This window comes from Gobius niger (assembly GCF_951799975.1).
Source record: "Gobius niger genome assembly, chromosome: 5".
In the NCBI taxonomy this organism is placed as follows: Eukaryota; Metazoa; Chordata; class Actinopteri; order Gobiiformes; family Gobiidae; genus Gobius; species Gobius niger.
In genome coordinates, this window is record NC_136856.1 from 9,695,834 (window position 1) to 9,716,391 (window position 20,558).

Genomic DNA, 20,558 nt, shown 5'->3' on the forward strand with positions numbered 1-20,558 from the left:
ATTTGGAGATAATTAGTGTTTGATGAAACACTCTCCTTTCTGATTAACTCCTCTCTCCAACCCTCTTCTCTCCTCTCTGGACGGACACTAACGTTATGTGAAGAGGCAAATGCCTAAATATCTCCATTTCAAGTCAATTTTCAACAATGACATTATTGCGCGTGTATCAATTGCTTTATCGTGTGTGCATTGAAACAGCCTGGTTCTCGGATTGAAGACTTTATCAGGATGTGTCTCAGCCGTCCTTGGATCGATTTTGACCATTTAAAAAATCAGAGAAACGTTAAAATCAAAACTGTTTCGATCTTTTCACGGGAAGAGGAAAAAAGGGAAAAAAAATGTTTTCCGCTTTTGGCACTTGATGTGTTAACAGCACTCTGTGAATAATTACTATATTTTCAAATACAAATTTACTAAAACAGGGATAGACTGCCAATTGCTTCTATCGTAAGTGTAAATTCATATTTTTAGTATCTTGTTTTGATTCCTTCAAAGTGAGTCCCGAAGCTTTCATCTTCTCTGTTACATCCGTTGTGCAATGGAAGGAAATTCACATTCTTACCAATAATAAATGTCATACTGTTTGAATATATAGACCACCATGATTTCAATATGTATCCGTTACAGTGTAAGGGTAAGTGTTGAACAGCGTTATTCAATGAACAGAACTATCTATCCCAAAGATAGTTTTTGCTTGTGGTTTTCTTTCTTGCCCTGTGAATAGAAAAAACAACAAAGTGGAGTAACACATTACCTGTGTGTGAGTAGGCGGGATGTTCCTGCGCCCGTAGACCCCCAGCAGCGCGTTGTGGGACAGGGACAGGTTGAACTTGATGTAGGTGGGGTGGTGCACGGTCATGTGAAACCTCCAGAAGAGTCCGGGCGGGATGGCCTGGCTCTGCTGCGCTCCCACATCCACCTCTCCCCTGTCGATGGCTCTCCCTCGCACCCATTTCTCTGCAGGAACATGCCACACAAAGAGATTCACAGGCCGATTGTAGCGGCAGGCGACAAAACAGCCAATTTATCAGCATGGACAGGAAGTTCTTTGCCGTTTCTGTGGGAGTAATTAATAAGCAACCTGATGTCCTCAGACATCAATGTGATCAACTCCAGCGCTAATGAAGTGCGACTGAACAGACACGGGCAGGGAGTGTTGGGAATGTGGCTTTACAACAGACTGGCTTTGGCATTCGTTCACTGCATAAAGATGAACCGCTTCAGATAAAGAAGAGGATGTCGACCGCAGTGAAACAAAAGGGCCTGTATCATGCCTAATACCCTTTTTTAATCAAGGATTTGTCCATGTTATGTTAAATTCTCACTATAAATGCGTTTCCAATGACATCACGCATAGTTCCAGCAGCCATTTTGAATACCGAAGTAGCATTATGCAGGCTAAACTAACTCACTGAAGAGGAAAACCTTTCTCTGTGATTTTTACAGTTTGTCATGTCAACAGAGTCTCAGTCTGAGTCAGTGTTTAAGCAGCACAAGACGCTAGCATGCTAGTGGTTAGCAACTGTCAACAGTTTATTCAATCAACTGCCAATGGCTTCAACATGGTAAACACATGTGTGGCTCACATCTATGAACACTGAGGAAATACTACTGTAACAGCTCAGCTCTGACCTCTGTCACATGTTGTAGCAAAGGTTTGGAGTGTGGTTCAGGGCCGAGCAGTTGCTAACCGGTAGCATGCTAACATCTTAAACACTGACAACTGGTTTCTTCACATAAACGTGCGTCTCTGGGGCCGTGTTTTTACTGTTATCTTAAGCAATGATTATGAGTACATAAAAATGCCACTGTCAATCAGTTGTCTTTCATTTTCATACTAGAGAAGAGATATTGTTACATGTGGTAGTGCTACATAATGCTACTTCGGTATTCAAAATGGCCGCTATAACAACAAAGGTCACATGACTGAAAGGCCCTTATCATGTCCATGATCAAACTATGGACTAGGACCCATACTAGGACCTTTACAAGAAAACATACAGACCCATGTGATACAAGGAAGTTCCATTTGAATTTGCTGTTCTTGTTTATCGATGCACAACGAGGGAAAAACTTTGTACATTATATATTAATATAGTTTGGAATATGAATGCTTTGTCCTTGCTGATTGGGCTTTTGTACATTTTTTTTTACCTTCACACCCCGGCATGTTCCCACCAAGGCAATATTTTTGGCAGATACAGCATTGCGTTAATACAAAGTGCAAAAAAGGACTGTGAATTTTACAATATTTTAGGCTTTGTTTTCATTTTGCACTTGCTTTTAATCTTGTGTTGGTCTGACCCGGAGGCCCTTTTGTACAACATTTTTACACTTAAGAACATACAGCAGATATTAGAGGGATACACTTTTGCCAATTACTGTTGCCATGATTTAAGTGAAAGTAAAAACTGACCTAATGTACTGCAGTGTTTTAGGTGTGATATTTATATACCAGTTGTTTTGTAGTAGTTGTTGTTGTTGTTGTCCTATACATATTTGAAAATCAATTAAGCCTTGGAGGTGACACATTGTGGATTATATCAAGAAAACGTCCATAGTAGATCAAAGATATAGATGATCTAGTGAAAATGTTTCAATCTAGCATGGCTTTACACTATATTGACCTAATTGTCAGACAGTGATACCCAATGAAGATGATAAGTGAGTGTTGGGAAAATATGGCTTTTCGAGAGACTCCTTTGCACCGGCATCCGCTCGCTGCATGAAAATGAACTGCTTTGGTGAGGAAGTATTTTGTCTGAAGGGCTGTCGACTGCGGGCTTTGTCATGTGGTGTATTAGCATCTCCTAACAAGAAAGGAAAGGCAGAGTGGCTGGATTAGAGACAGGGGCACGTGCGCGCATTCACAAACAGCGATAGTGTCTTTGACTGAGAGCCCGGCTTTGTATAGAAAATAATAGGCCTTTCCGACAGCGCCTTGGCCGTCCCTGCGCTCTTCCTGCTCATAAGAAGCTTTTATCAACCACCATCCCGGACCCTTTTGTCGGGCCTCTCCAGACCCCTTTATGGAGAGATATATCTCCCTTTTCTAAACTAAGATGGAGGAAATATGGTGACAGAGGGGACTCGGCCAATCGTTGCAGCCACAAAAGGCAGAGGAGCAGTTAGGGGCAGATTCATGGATGGGACGGCGCGCTCTCGATCTATAATGCCTGCAGCTTTACCACTCCATTATGGGGACAGCGTGCGCACCCACAGGCCTGCAGACATACATCACATAAGCTGACACGCTGATAAGCCACCAGACCGGTAAGTAGCCCGCGCTGCTGCTGTCGCTGCTGGTTTCCATTGTATCCCACTGAAATTGTGTGCAAACTTCCACGCTTCCAAAAAAGAAATGATGGATCCTAAGAGTCTCGGATATCCCCTGACCCGAGCGGGACGTGGGGGGAGCGGCTTTGATGGCACTAGGACACAAGGCACATATTTTATTGAGAGACATCATTGTATGGTGAGTATCAAGTATCAATTTTTCATATTTCCGTCTCCTCCGCGAGGCAGGAGCTGATGTATTTGTCCTGACAGCACCTATTGCACCACCTGTCTGTCCCAGGATAGATCCACCGTCTGTGGTTTCTTCCAATTTTATACCAGAGAAATGTTTTATTCTCTCACTTGGAAAGACAGCAGGCCAGAGGAGGGTGTTTTAGCCTCCTAAGGATTTTGGGCCATTTGGTTTCGAGAACTTGGCGAAATAAGTAAAGCATTTATTACTTTTGCCAATCAATAATGCATGTCCCTGTTTTTTATCGATGTTTTGTGAGGCCCATACAATTCAGACCATATTATGATAGTATTATATCCTCATCAAAAACATACCTGGAGTGGGTTTTGTTTCAGTTATTCTGCACAAAATATCCAGTTTATTCCACAACCAAAGGGCCAGCCTGCACTCTGATAAACGTCACGCGGAGTGAGATTCCCATCTCTGCGCACAATTAACATGTTTGCTTCACTATTCTTTCAATATTAACTGCTTCCTGGTTAATTAAAGCAACAGAGGGCATCAGTGCTGCAGTTATATGTAGAACTACAGGAAAATCAATGTCTTCAATATATATTCGTCAAATACATAATAATAAAAAATACTAGGCTAAGGTAGGGCTGGGCGATATATCTAGGTTGAATATCGAGATACGATATATATCCCAATATTTTTTCCGCACAGTGAAAGCTGTGAAATGAAATGTTAAGTCAAAGCCAAGTACGAGTAGTTTTATTGAAAACTCACAATAAAATGTAAACATAAAGACTGTATAACAACGCTCCAGAAGGTGCACATTTTAATAAAAAAAAAAATCTTAAATAAAAATAGCCAATCAAATAAAACAGGTCAGTCTTTTTCCGAGGGCAGCATTTATATATAAAGAGGTAGCAAAATTAAGTGATCAGTTGAAGGGGCTAGATGCAAGTTGGCCATATCTCACTAACAGAACTTTTTCCGTAATGCTCAATGACTGTTCCTCCTCAGCTGCTCCTCTGTCATCCGGTGTGCCCCAAGGATCCATTCTTGGCCCTATTCTGTTTTCACTGTACATGCTGCCACTTGGTCAACTTATCTCTAAACACAACGTCCACTTTCATTTCTATGCAGACGACCTCCAGATCTACCTCCCTGTGACTCTGAGCAACAGTGCTGCATTGGACCCTCTCTACAACTGCCTTCACACCATCAAACAATGGCTCTCCCAGAATTTCCTTCACCTGAATGAAGGAAAGACTGAGTACATCCTGTTCACCCCGGACTCACCTCACAGTTCCCCCAGTTTTGGTCCTCCTACACCTCAGTTTGCCCCCGCCATCCGCAACCTGGGTGTTATTTTTGACAGTGGCATGATCTTTGATAAACAGATAGGTGCAGTTGTGAAGGCGAGCTTTTACCAGCTAAGGCTCCTGAGTAAGATCAAGTCTTTCTTGTCCCGAGCTGACCTGGAAAAGGCCATCCATGCCTTCATCAGCTCGAGGATAGACTACTGTAACGCCCTCTACACTGGACTTAACCAATCACTCCTCAATCGGCTTCAACTGGTTCAAAACGCAGCAGCTCGTCTCCTCTCCAACACCTCCAGACGCTCACACATCACCCCAGTCCTCCGCTCTCTCCACTGGCTCCCGGTGGCGTTTAGGGTGGACTTTAAGGTCCTGATGTTTGTTTTCAAGGCCATCAATGGTCTGGCCCCGGCCTACCTTGCCGAATTGGTAACGGTCTACGAACCAGCCAGAACTCTGCGCTCCTCTGAACACACCTCCCTGGTCACTCCCAAGTTTAAATACAAAAAGTTTGGAGGCCGGTCATTTGCAGTGCAAGGCCCAAAGCTGTGGAACGCACTTCCATTACAGCTTCGAAACATCACAGAGCTGAGTGTTTTTAAATCACAGTTGAAGACACATTTTTTCAGGAAAGCCTTCGGATAGCCACCGTCTCGACTGCTGTTTTTATGTGTTTTTGTATTTATTGTTGTCTACGATGATTCTTGTTTTTATCCTGGAAAGCGCTCTGGGCACCTTCTGGTTGTTGTTGGGCGCTATCCAAATAAATTTTGATTGATTGATTGATTGATTGATTGATTTTAATCTCTCTACTGCCACCTCAGGTCATACGTGTAGCTGCACCTTCTATATTAAGCTCGTGCATGACGGCACTTCGGACGCGAATTAACACCTTTTTGCGTGAGGATTTTAGAGGCAGTTGTGGTGAACAGGTCTGGGCTCATTCTAATAAAATTCTAATAAATTCTAATAAAAAAATATATTGATATATCTTAAATATCGATATATTGCCCAGCCATAGGCTAAAGTATACTAAAACAGTTTAAAAGGTCTAAATGAAGCTTTATAAAGGATGCTTAGGATACTAACACTTGCTATTGGAGGCCAGCAGAATAAAAGGAAATGAAAAATATATTAGTATTTGTAGATAATATGTGAATTTGGCAGTCACAGAGTGCATGTATGGGGGCAGCTATTGCACAAGGAGGACTTTGTAAGATGGACAACTGTTGATTTCAATACACAATGTGGTCCAGAAACAAAGCAACCTGGGGTTTTGAGGGATGAAAAATTTTAAAATCTGGTACTCGTAAAGTTTTCCAATAGTTTTCTCTGAATATGAATCAAAGTTAATTCCCATCTGCATATTAAAATGTCATTGTGAACTTGAGCCGCCTACTGCATTTAGAAACACTGTCTTTCATGGGCCCATTACTGAGGCTGCACACTTCCAGCCCCATGTCTCTGCCGCCTAAATTGTTAAGACCTGCTCTTTCAAATGTCAAATATCATGCTGATAAATGCCAAAGTATTGGATGTGCCTTTTTTGTCTGCCCATCTATCTCCCCCCCCCTGCTTTGTTCTGCGGCTTTAAAATAAGTAAATTGATTAATTGGTTCATTGATTGGACCAGACTGAAGAGTGACGGGAGATGGAGTCGAGGGGGGAGACAAAGGGGTATGTAGATGAGAGGGGATTTCGAACAAAAAGAGCTCAAAAAGGTCGTCAATGACGGGGGAGAAACGAGAGGGGTGTCCTGCGAGGAGAATAAATTGTAGCTGAACTCAAAAATCTCCACTGAACGGAATAAAGGCGGCCCGGCAGAATTGAGGTATGCATTCATGCGTTCCTGCCGAGCCTACTTCAGCAGTCTACTCCTTTTAATGCTAATCCTCCGCACAAAAAATAGAGGCCATCGGAGGGTTGGATGTCCCGAGGAAAGCAGTCTTTTTATTCAGCAGCAGATGAATAGGACATGAATAGGGCATGGCAGTTGGCAGAGCAGCGGTGGCAGGCAGGCAGAGTGGGTTGGCTCTGTTTGGCAGAGTGGTGGGCACAGGGGCGATACTGACTCCCGATGCTAATTACCGCATTACCAAACTGACAGGAAATGACAGACAGCGGTGTTTAGGTCAGAGTGAAGGTTGACATAGTTATAACTGCATAATGATTCACATGCAACAATTTGGCAGGCTTCTTTTCTTTACACATCAAGCTATTCCTGGCACAACCTTGAAATTAGTTATTTTATCTTTCATCTTTTGGAATCTTTGCTTGAAGGACCTGTCACTTGGTTAAAGAGTTTTCCCCAACCAGCCCTGTATAGACCGTGACTGGAGTAGACGATAGATGAAATGCACTTGTATATGTTTTATTCCATATAAACAGAACCCATAATGTTCCGAAAACTCATATTGTTTATCACAGTAATCTGCCATTTCTATTTACATCTGCAATGTATGGGTGAAGTGCCTTGCCCTGCAACGCAGGGGTGGAAAGAGTTTCAAACCTCCCTCAGCAGAACACACTTTCTGTAGAATTACGGTGGCGCCAGCAGTCGAAGTGGTCGAAGTAGCACTAGGAGTAGGAGGAGGAATTTTATTTCATACCAATTGCTTTTCCTCTTGCACTCGTTCTTGTGTTGTCTAATCGAGTTGCCCTTTTGTACAAAATTTCTTCACTTCAGTTCATATTTACAGCAAAAACAAGAGAAACACTCTTTTGCCAAATATTGTTGCGATGACTTCTGGGAATGTGGAAAAAATGACCTTAAGTTCTGGAGTGTTTTGGTGTTAGGTTTATATGTTGCAGTTGTTGTTTCTTTTTTCTTTATGCATATAGTAATTCCTTAATTTTTATCTCGGCCAATATATGACCCTGAGCAAACGAATACAGGAAAAAAGTAGTGTTATAGTAGTAGTAATAGTAGTAGTAATGGTAGTAATAGTAGTAGTAATAGTAGTAATAGTGGTAGCAGTAATAGCAGTAGTAGCAGTAGTAGTAGTAATATTAGTAGCAGTAATAGCAGTAGTGTATTTTTCGGTCTATAGGTCGCTCCGGAAAATAAGTTGTACCAACCAAAAAATGCATAATGAAGAAGAAAAAACATATACAGGTGCTCGTCATATAATTATAATATCATGAAAAAGTTAATTTATTTCTGCAATTCAAATTAAAACGTGAGACTAACATACATCATACATCATATGATGTAGACTCAATACATATGTAAAGCCTTTGTTTTATGACTATGTCTTACAGACCATTTTAAAAATATTCTAATTTTAGACATTTTTAATTTGAGGTTTTTACAAGCTGAGCCATAATAATCCAAAATTATAACAAATAATGGCTATACATATCTCACTTTGCATGTAAAGAGTCTATATCATATACTAGTTTCACAGTGTAAGTTGAATAACATGATATCCTGATTATATGATTGGCACTTGTATAAGTCGCTACAGAGTATATAAGTCGCACCAGCCTTGGGAACTACCTGGGCATGGAGGCGTAACTGCACCGTTTACAAGCCTCTCTCTCGGCAGCACGTTGTTCAAGCGCTCATCTGCGAACTCGTTCCTCTAGCTGTGGCCATCGAGCTTTTAGCCCACAATGAGCGTTTTTAGCTTTCTTCATTGCAGTAAGAGTAACCTCCGCTTTTCACCAGTCCCTCACAAGTTCCTCGCTCACCCCAAACTTCCTTTCTGCTGCTCGATTACCGTTTTCTTCAGTGGTACAGGAGTAGCAGGTACTAGTACACAAGCCTAGAGTCTGTCAGTGTGATAATAACAAACATGTGAAATTATATATATTGATATATAAGTCTCACCTGAGTATAAGTCACACCCCCAGCCAAACGATAAAAAAAAAGTATGACTTATAGTCGGGAAAATACAGTAGCAGTAATAGCATTAGGAGCAGTAATAGCAGTAGTTGTAGCAGTACTAATAGTAGTAGTAGTAACAGTAGTAGTAACAGTAATAGTAATGGTAGTAGCAATAGCAGTAGTAGAAGGTATAGCAGTAATAGCAGTAGTAGTAGTAGTAGTAGTAGTAGTATAGCCTCGATCTGGATGCGATAAAAATCATTTTAACAAGCTTGCCAACCAACCAACCAACCATTCAAGGCACTAGTTAATAGGACATAAATAGGGAATGGCAGACAGGCAAAGTGGGTTGGCTTGGCAGTCCGGTGGGCACAGAGGTGCTGCTGACTCCTGATTGTAATTACCGTATTACCACCAAAAAGTGATGCAACGCAGTGACAGACAGAGAGGTGCTTAGGTCAGAAGTATTCAGGGTGTGGGGAGGAGAAAGACAGGGCACTTAAAGGCTGCATAAGAGAAAAGGCGGCCAAAAGACGAGGTGTGGAGTTACAGTGGCTGATGCAAGGTAAGAAAAAAGTCTCTTCACGACCGTCCTCGGCAATAGCAGCGTAATCCAGCGGCTTTACTCCACCGGCGCGGGACGGGACACGGGGTGATTGGGGAGTCCCACAGAAAGCAGAGAGATCGTGTTGTGACAAGGGCTTCTCCCGGGCCCTGGCGGCTCCTCGGCTTACCGCTGTCAATCAACAGGATTTGCAATCGTCCCATGTGCCGTCGCGTTCACCTAAGACTGGTGTATCAAAACAGGCGAGATTTATTTATTCATACTTGTCAAGCAAAAAAAAAAAAAAAAGGAGAGAAATGTGCAAATAGAGAAATAAAACAACCTTCTGTGCTATTTACTGTTGCAGCCTGCTTCATAAAGGTCCCATATTGTGCCTTATTTATACTTTTACAACTACCACAGACAACTAAGACTTTTTGTAGTTTAGATAATGCATGTGTTTGAAAATGGAGTTATATGAATCATACCAATAATGCACAAAACATTATTATTATGGTAGGGATAATGCCAAGAATCTTCATAAAGGCGCCAGAAGTGTTTGCAGTGTCAGCCAATTATAGCTGCGATATGGCATATCCATACCGAGCACATTTAATTAGGGCAAACGGTTTCCCAACAATCTCTCCGCAATAGATCTTTAATAGTATCATAAAGCTAACAGCCACAAATGCCCGTTCCTAGCACAGGCCAAATGAAAGCCACAAACACTATTCAGTACAGGGACAGTGGGCGTTTGCTGATGAATAACTTTGATTGAATCCGGGCATCGAGAACAAATTGTGAGTTGGACTCTAGTACAAAACACGGTGTCTGCTCAGTCTACCTCCCACTAATGCCACACAGCTCTCCAAGAAGACCGTAGTTAATAGGGAAGAGTGGACAAAAGTTGAATTTGTTACAAACGAGGTTTTTAGTTTCAGGAAATGTGCATTAGCAACTGATGAGACACATCCGACTTCGGCTGATGAAATGGGGTCTCTCCTTTCTCTCGTTTCCAGGCTCACCACAGCAGAAAATCTACCTTTCTGCTGTGCGCATACGATTGACAGTGAATTCTGGATGCCTGTCCTTTTAGACGGCGCCGCATCAATCAACGGGGCGTGGCCAGACCGAGGGGGGAAACCGCTAATGTTGATCACAATTTTTCACTCATTTTAGCTGATTTCTGGCAAACTATAAACATATAGTCTGTATCACACATGGTTAAAAAGAAAGACTGTTGTGGAGCGGAGGGAGCTGCGCAGGAGGAAGAGGAAGGAGGAGGTGGAGGAACTGACCAGTGCAGGACACCACGCTCTGAAACAGGGACAAACCCAGGATCAGAGGAGGACTGAAGGCAGCCAGCCACGTTTGATAGGTGCTAGGGTTTCCACTACTTCCAAAAACATGCTTGTCAGGTTGACCCACAGTGGCAGCCGGCTCAGTGGCAGCCGGCTCAGTGGCAGCGGCTCAGGACTAACACCTGAAAACTATTTCATTGTACGCTTGTATAATGACAAAAAACGCACTTACTACTTACTTACTACTACTAAAGTCAAGCCAAAATCGGGTCCGTATGGATGTTTTTCCCAGCAAATTGTTCAGTCCAAGCGAAAAATGGCGTATCTTTTTTATCTTTATATAGTAGAAAACTGTCTGCTTTGAAAAATAAGTGACTTATTTCTTTTACTGCTTACCCTTACCCTTGCACTGCCCATCTTGCAGTTTTCACCAGAGTCTTTGATAACAGAATCCATGTGTTTAAGTGGGGCAGGAATTTATCCATTTTTGATCAATTGTGCGTGTGTGCCGTGGAGAACTATCTAAACTAACCCATTACACTGCACTTCAATGCATTCAATCCATCTTGTTTCGACTGACAGTGATAGCATAGTGATAGCAACAGTGATAGCATCTGGATTTTACAGGTTCCTTCGACGATAGTGGCCACGTGTTGAGAAGATAACCATTGAATTGTTACTTTGATGAAAGCTATATATAAACCCATATCAAGCGAAAGTCCAATGCACTCTATCTATTGAATTCCTTTGAGTGAGAGGCTAGTAAAAGAGGATGAGCTAACTTAGGACCCGGGACACAAGGTCTAATTAATTTCACTTGCCTTCGGGTTATTCAGGTAACACAATTACACCTGCAATCTATTTTCTAAGAACTAAACTGTCTTTGCAATTAATGTGATTAGCCCCTGGTTTCTAATGAAGCGGAGAATGGAGTTAAGGAGGAGTCGGGGTCTTTGTGACGGGACATGCCTGGAGGGACTAGGCCTAGGAAGAGCATTTAGCGTTATTAGTCCATGGCAGTAGTGTGCTGTTCATGAGTGAAATGGATCTTTAGCATGTGCGATTGAGAAACAGATGAGAGATCTTTTATTTTCCTGCTTTTTGTGCCATTTTATAACAACAGCGTAACATCAGAGCAGGCAACATAAGTGGAAGCATTTTGCACTATTTGGCAGAGCATGTTCAGATCTGTTTCCTTTAATTGTGGCACAAAGTTTCATTTTAAATCAATGCATGTGCCTCTCGTCATTTAGTGTTTAGTGAAAATTAGACATTGAGTGGCTCTTTGAAATGAACAGATCACAAAGTGAGTTTTTTTCTCTGACACCTAGGCTCAGGGTGTCAATGACGATAACCAAAAAAAGCTTTGAGTGGCATGCAGGTGGAAAAGCACTGTATAAATTTAACTGCACGATATCACGTGTGTGCATGAAAAAAAAAAAAAAAGAAAACAGCAGAAGCGTCTGTAAAAGACACTAAGCCCCAAACCACAAGGCTAATTATACAAACATAAACACACACCGTGCACTGAGTCATATACTGCTCTGTTTTTGTTTCACTCTACAGACTAATTCTTATTTATGTAACCAGGTAAAATGTTACTAAACTAATTCTCATTTGCAAACATGATGATACCTTCAAAAAGGTATTATAAATACTTTCTCCGTGATTACTATATATATTTTTTTGTTTAAGAGTATGTTGAGTTTCAAAGACAATATTAATAGCAAATGCGAGAGAGATGGAATTTGCCGCTGGACGAACAAAAATATCACAATGGGCGAGGTCTTTATAATTACTTGAATTCAATTAACGTCCGTATCGAGCAGGTGGCTTAATAAGCTTTCAGCCTGTCTCCGCAGCGCGCTTAATAACGAGTGTCAGTCAGAGAGTCAGGATGAGATAATGCCCTTTGCCTGAGGGACGCCATTACCCACAAGTCCTCGCCTCCTTCACTGAGCCCCCGCGGCTATAGGTCTATGACAGGCAAGGCTCCTCGTGCCATCAGCAAGGCATCAACAAGCCGCACGCATCATGACACTTTGAGGGCTGCGACGTCGGAACGCCTGTGATATGTGCTGTTAACCTGACAAACAGGAAAAGGCACTTATGGGTGTTGTATGGCACACTTCAAAAGCCGGTGTTAATCTAGACTTGTTGCAAAAGTCAGAGAGAGAAGACTGAGACAAGGCAATAGTGATGCTTATTTTATCATGTATTAGTGTTCTCCTTTTTATGCTTTTTTTCATTACAGCATAATAATAATGATAAAATAAACATTGGCACCAGCAGTTTATACTATAATTTTCAGCTTAGCAAAATCTCTCTCTTGTCTGTTCTAACTGTGAAGAACACAGTGAGCCGCCCACTGTGGATTTGTCACTTCGTTTGTCCAAATGTTTTGGACACAGTCCTGCTGGAGCCTACAATTAATTGACCACGCAATCCCGTATTCATCTAATTAATTATTTCAATCAATATATTAACAGGAATTATTCTGAAATGATTAGAAAATCATCATTGATGGACAGCTCGACGAACAAATCGGGCTATTTTACTGTTAAAATAAATGAAAAATGTAACAAATTTCAGGCTGTTTTTTTGTTTTGTTTTTTTAATAAATGCACGGTTAACACAGTGAATATTTAGCGTAAAAATATAAAGTGTTTTTTTTTTAAGGCCAGATGGCATTGTGGGTATGTTCAAACATTATTGTGTGACAGGAATATTCAAGCACCATGCCCGGTCCAAGCAAAGAGCACTGCAGCAGTAATGTCAACGATACACAGAGCAGCTTTGCTCTTAGTCAGGAGTGCCCAAAGTGGGGCCCGTGGGCCAAATTTGGCCCGCCGAAGCAATTCTGTTGGCTCGCCAGAGAGTGACCTACTTTTGCGCTGCGTGTGGTTAAAACTCTCTTCCATTCATTCTCAATGGTAAATATGGATGCAGTACACTTTTTGACCACCAGCGTCAAATTGGGGGCGCTGTTTCACTCCTTTTGGAAACACAGTTGTGGTGTCTTGGTATTTATTAATCACAGAGTGTTGTAGCATCAACTTTCAGTTTTCCAACTTTTATTGCAAAGGTTGTCAACATCGACAACAGTATATGTTAAAAATTGACTTATAAAAGAATTGATGCTGAAAATAAAATAATCTAATGTGGCATTTTCTGTGAGTAAACGAATGAGGTAAAGTTACTGTAGGTGCTGTAGATGCAGGCGTTTGCTTTTCTTTTTACATTTTGCACTAAATTGCTACAATTGTTGATTATTGATTTTGTTCTACTAAAACCTTTTCATTTTGGCCCTCGGAGACAAAAAGTTTGGGCACCCCTGCTCTAAGTAAATACCTTTAGTTTAAATCCCCATCTTTTTTCACTATTGGAGTGTGATTTCTTCTCACTGTCCAAAGACGTGTGTTCAAATAGGAGACTTCGATCGATGTTTGAATAAGGAGTTTTCCATTGTATTACAGGATTTTAAAATAGTCAACTGGCCTGAGCTTGAGTTTTAGTTGACATTTTACCTCTCTCATCAGAAGATTCTTCTCTCTCATACGTCAAATGATAAACTCTGACTCCTCCTGAGAGGAAATGTCACTTAAGCCGTCGTTCCACATAGCGCGACCTGAACGCGCACGCCACGATGTACGTGCACGTATCAACTCTACCCCACACACACTTCTGTTTCCACCGCACACACGCCCACATTTGTTGTGGGCAGCGCCCCCACAGAGGAGCACGCTGCACTGTGGACAAATGCTGCCTCCTGGTGGGAGTTATGGAATCATTCAGAGGTACGACGCTGTATTAAAACAGAAAAGAAACCATGAAATACAACTATGAAGACAAGCTACATGCAAATGTTATGCTAACACCAGCTAAAGCTGCGCTAACAGTGGGTAAATGCTAATATGGACAAAATCCTCTTTTAGCACGGCGGTCAATAGTGAGGGCTGTCCACTCTCTTGCTGCCAATCAGAGACCAGCAGTCTGTTCAGAGGTCGGTCCCAAAACCTATGCCTGGTCAGAACGGTTTGGCCCTGACCTTTGTTATGGAAAAGCTCGACAAAGCAGGTGAAACAGCCATTCGGATGATGCGCGACTGCATGTGGAAAGACACCTTTATTTCTTACACTGGGCAGGCATCATGCATAAATAAAGCAAAAACATAAACAACAACCTTGGATCGCAAAAGAACGGCTTTCGTAATGCTAATGGTAACTAAACTACTAGTATCTATCCAACTCAGAACAAAGGCTATTCTAATGAGTGATACAGTGTAAACCTAGCCTGGTTTTACCATACCCTCATACTCATTGCATTTCGTACAAGGGTCTGGATCTTCACAATTGAGCTCCGTTATCTTTGAAACGATTGGATCTGATTTTCGCTAGTGTTTGGTCATGACGTATGTAATGCGCCCGAGTGAGTGAAGCAGCCTCTGATGCGATGTCCTCAACCCAGTGCAGTTTGATGACTTTGAAATGTTTTACTACAGCATGAATAAATATTAGAGTTGGTCAATTAATTTGCCGTGCATGTGCAGCCACATAAAGCCAGTAATTCTGCAGCAAAAATATGCTCCAGCCAACTAACACACAATGAGAGCAAAAGATGAAAAAGCTACCACCTCAAAAGCTGTGAAAATAATAAAACAAACATTAATGAGTCATTTCTTCTCTACCTTTCTTAGCTCTCTTTGTCCACATAATTATGCGTTTCCTGAGTATATCATCAGTAAGTACAACCATGCAGGCTTTGAAATGTGAAAACGAACACACACACACACACACACACTAATGTCTTTGGATCTATTTGTCGGAGAGATTTGAAATGGCGGTTAACTGAGCCAGAGACGTGGCATGATTCCGCCGCGCCCCCTTCTCTCTCTCTGTACTTGAGCTGGGGGGGGTTCACTGCACGATCTATACCTCTCCACATGTGCGTCTGTGTCGATGCCTTGCACAGAGAGACTGTATCCCAGCGTGAGAAAATCAATGAGGCTGCTGCTGCTACAGGGGCCTGGCTTTACACAGATGCACACGCACAGACAGGAGAATCCCCGTATAGGACTTAATGCTACATTTAGCAATACTTTACGCTGATAAGAAGCTTCTACTTAGCAGCCTTATTACCCAGGTCATGGAGTATATTGCATTAAGGGAAGTGGAATTCAACCATGGGAATTTAGTGGAGGAAAAAGAAAAAAGATTAGACAGTCAGAATAGGCCTAATTGACGTTAAATCGCAACAAATTCCAAGATGTGATCGCAAGTTCTATGTAATTCTGTGTAAATATTTTCCATTGCTATTATAATAATAATAATAATAATGCATTGGTTTTATATAGCGCTTTTCTGGACACTCAAAGACGCTTTATATTGCACTATTTGTTCACTCCATACTCGGTGGTGGTAAGCTGCTATTGTAGACACAGCTGCCCTGGGGTAGACTGACAGAAGCGAGGCAACCAGTCAGTGCCCTCCGACCACCGCCAACCACTCACTCACTCACTCCATTCGCTAGGCTTCCTGGTGTTCCCAAGCGGTCTCCCATCCAAGTCCCGCCAGGCCCTTCCCTGCTGAGCTTCCAAGGTCTGACAGGATTGGGCAGAGCAAAAGGCGATGTGGCCTTTGCTGCACCGCCTGTATTGTCTTGCTGTCAGAGTGTGGTCAAATCCACCAAATAAACGTGTGTGCTTCAAAACAGTTTGTACACAAAGGTGGAATTTGAGGTGTTTGCAGATGGAGATATCACAGAGGCTTTAAAACCATTTGTCCACTCTTTGTCTTTTCTAAACCACTTCAGTATTTATTCAAAAAAAGAGGCTCAAGCCGAGATCCTCTCCAGTCTGGTGCATTCTCTGTTCTCAATGCTTCACCACTTCTCAAATACACCGGCTCGTCTCAGGTATGAGCCGAAGAAGCTCTCGTTCTACATCAGTGCTTTTCTTCCCACATACATACAAATGACATAGGCCTAGTGGACGCAGAAAATCTTGATACACAAATCATGCTTATTTTTTTTTTTTTGCATTGTCATTAAACCCACTGTAATAACCTAGGCTTACATTTCAACACAAGCACACCTCTTCTTCCCTGAATCCCAGCTCAAGCCCACCGTCCCGAATATTGATAGGGTCTTTAACAGCCCCCCCTGTCCGTCTGTGTCACGTCCCATCCATCTCCGGACCATTTCCAAGTGCCACGCTATCAAGATGGAGAGAAAACAATTCGGCTCCAAGTCTGGCTTGATACAATGGGGTTACACAATGATAGCAGTGGGGGCTCAGATGGTGCCAGTTTTTTTTTTTTTTTTTTGCATTTCATCTCCCTCACAATAATACGCAACACACCGCCACTCTGCGTGTCACTTTGTTTCATTTTATATCCATAATAAATCTACTCTTCCGCGTACAGAGGGGGATTATTCGCCAAAGTAGTTCATTAAAATGGGGGATCCGCTGACATTTTCTCCTTTTTATCTCGTTCGTGGGTAGCTAGACCAAAAATGTAATGAATTCTAATCCTATCAGTCCTACCAAAGGGAACCTCGACATTGTTATCTCTGGTACCTCTAGTCCTTCCGTCGCATTCTCCAAAAAGGCCACAGAACAATGCAGATCCAATAACCTGCGCGTTTTTCTGTTTCTATCGTGTTGGATTCACGTGGTGCGAATCCGCAAAGCCGCAAAGTTTGATAGCGAGGCGGAGGAAAGGTCAGAATAGCATCGGAGAATTAGCCTTTTATCTGTCAAAATGCTACAAGTTGACATGGAGAATGTTGAATACAGTGTTTTAAGTCAAATATTTAATATTTACTAACAATTCAAATGACAGGGGGCGCTCTTTGAAATCTTTAGCTCCAGACCTGACGAAGTGAATGGGTCGAACGGGGGCTGTACATAATGTAATAATGGCCTACACTTGTCTTGTAGACCCCGAGCTTTTTTATCTCGTTTGTGGGTAGCAAGCAAGATACTTCTTCTCCTTTTTCTTTCTTTCTTTTTCTCTTTCTTTCTTTCTTTTTCTTTCTTTCTTTCTTTCTTTCTTTCTTTCTTTCTTTCTTTCTTTCTTTCTTTCTTTCTTTCTTTCTTTCTTTCTTTCTTCTCCTCTTCTTCTTCTTCTTCCTTTTTCTTTCTTTCTTTCTTTTTCTTCTTCTTCTTCTTTTCCTGCTTCTTCTTCTTTTCCTTCTTCTTCTCCTTCTTTTCCTTCTTCTTCTTCTTTTTCTTTTCTTTCCTGTTTTCCTTCTTCTTTTCCTTCTACTTCTTCTTTTCCTCTTTCTCCTTTTCCTTCTCCTTCTTTTTCTTTCCCCCTTTTGACGTTTTGATCATATTTCTCTCCCGTTGCTGGATATTGCTCTTCAATACCAGCGCCAGAGCGGCACCAGCGTCATAATCTCTTTCTCTAGGGGACACTTTCAATGTTTCACTCACACACAAAAAAAGAAACAGTTCACATATAGATTTAATTGAATAACAGTAAATATCCCATAGAGTTATATGGGCCCAGCCTCAAATGTGCATACACTTTCATGTCTGATGAAGAGCATGTGGCCCGGAATGTCACAAATGGTGTAACTATGGATTAAACGCCTTTTTGGGAGCTCCAATTGGTGTGCGGACCATTTTGCATTTTCCCAGCCAGACACAACCTACAACCTAGCAACAAATACAAGCCCATATTGCCTTTGTGCCAGTTCCAAGCCTGTACACAAATAGAGAATGTTGCTTCAGAAGAGGTGTTATGAAAGAAAATTGGCACTACAGGCAAAACTGATTTGCTGCAGCCCTGAAGGGAAATGCAAGAGGAAACGCTGACACCGTGGGACGGCTGACAATGATGTTTCAAAACTGAACAAACTAGGGCTCTTTTCTGTTCGAGGCTTTGTCCATTTAGCAACACAGAACCTTGCTCTTATTATGTTCTTTTACTGACCAACTCTGGCTAAAAATCTCTTGAACCCATCTCACAACTCACACAATTTCTTTCTATGTAGTCCTATATCTACCGACGAATAAATAAAATCCTCGACTTGCAGCAGAAGTCTAATGTCCACCATTGATGTTCATCGAGATTGAGATATACCCCACACTCATGAGGGCCGAATTGTTGTGAATAACTGCGCTAATAAAAATAGCATTTCCAGGAACAACCTATTACAGTAGATGCTTGACAACCGCGGCAGATTAGACTGGGGAAGCTATGGGTTTATTAAATGGTTTTATTGTGATGCTGCTATAAACACAACAGTAGGAGATAGAGGAGAGACTGATTGAACGATGGTTATCTTCTCTGATTTGAAATTATGGTACAGCAGGGAGACATGAGGCAAACCTGCAGCGTGATTGGAGGCGTCTAATGAGCTCGTCTTGATGCATTTTCAGTGATGTCTTATATTAACGCCGTAAACATCCCACTATTGGATTTGGCTGATGCTAAATCCCAAGCAAAGATGCACTAGGAGAATATGGACCATTCTCAAAAGCCATTATACTCGATATAGGAGATGATGCCCTTAAATGGTCTCAAATTGCATCTCATTCCTTATTAAATTGTCCATAAATATGTGGTTATGTATATAGTACATTCCTGACCCTTTGTGGAAAGAATTAGAATCTTTGTATGTTGCAATTGTAGTTCTGGAATAGATAAAGGCATCTGGAGGTTTAGGCTAAAACTATTAATCTGACCATGGTTCTAACTGTGGTTCTTCTCGAAGTTTCTCTCCCCCCCCCTGGGTTTTTGGGTTTTTCCTCGCCGTGCTGGAGAGTCTAAGGACAGGGGACACCCACATCGCTCCTCATCACCTGCTGCTGACATTTAGTTGGACATTATGTTTATGTTTGCCTGGATACTTCACTTGCCTGGACTTTACATTGTCTTATTTACTGTTTTGTTTTATTGCCTTAATGTTTAGTGCAGCCCTGTGAGGCAACTCCTGTAGTGATTTAGGTTATACAAAACCAGTCATTTCTTTGGCCTTATGTGCATAGAGATATAATTGCTAGACTTTATTTGTACACTGACACACAAAAATGTGCTGTGGGTTGTTGGAATTCTTCAAGCGTTGCTTCTTCCATCCCCGTTTCAGACTGTATTAAAGTTGATTAAACTTTTTATCTTTTAAATTCTCTGTTACTAAGAGATCTTATTACAATTTCTTGTTTGCAAGTTTGAAATAAACAAACAGACAAAAAAAATCTGCTGGATTTAACTAACTGTTATGATCTGGGGTCGCTGCAGTTGATCGGGTGTAGGTTCAGCAACACTATGCGCTCAAAAAATGAGATTAGTTCACATCCTGAGTGACCAGGTTATTCCATCAATGGATTTCTTCTTCCCTGATCATGGGGCTCAAATTGAGAAGGAGTGGCTCATTTTCACACATGGATTGGCCGCCACAGAGTCCAGATCTTAACCCCATCGAGAATCTGTGGGATGTGCTGGAGAAAGCCACACTCTCCAATCACGAACACAAAATTAAAGTAGAAGCTTATTGAAAAGAACCTGCTAGCTTTCTATCTCACAATGTTACTGAAAGTTTAAAAACAGTCTGCAAGTGATGCCAAAATCAAATCATATCTTCGCTGGTCTGTAACAGTTTACCAAGTCCAACCTATTAGATGACTTTGCTAAACTGACAACCCGACCAGCGAACAGCGCCGTTTTGATAAAAAAATGCAGAAAAAAAGTCACGTTCGGTGGCTCAGAGCAAAAACATGAAATACTAATTGACATCTAGTGGCTCGTCAGAAATCGTTTTATGCCATCTCCCCTGCAGATCACCAAGTGGTGCTCCTAGTCCTTTCCACATAAAAGACACTCTAATTAGCGCTACAGTAATTGCCACACACCCAATGGTGATCAACCTTAGGCGAGCAGAAGAGCACACATCCCCAATTCTCTCACCGAACACCGACACACACTTAGCTACAACCGCCCATAGACCAGATGAAAGGAGGAAATGTCAGTGGATTCCCCGTTTTAATGAAGTTCTGTGGAGTTTGCTAATGATCTTTTCTCTCAAAGTGAAGGACTATGAAATTATATAAAGTGTATTTCTAATTAATAAGAGAGGAAATGAT

At 41.7% G+C, this 20,558-nt stretch overlaps 1 protein-coding gene across 1 annotated transcript in view; it reads right to left on the bottom strand.

Annotated features, from left to right (window-relative positions):
• The window catches only part of tenm1 (teneurin transmembrane protein 1), a 464,310-nt gene that overhangs the window by 215,977 nt on the left and 227,775 nt on the right, over positions 1-20,558 (bottom strand). Inside the window, exon 7 of the mRNA XM_079556162.1 lies at positions 755-957. Coding sequence (XP_079412288.1) covers positions 755-957 — 203 coding nt within the window. The remainder of the gene's footprint in view (positions 1-754; positions 958-20,558) is intronic.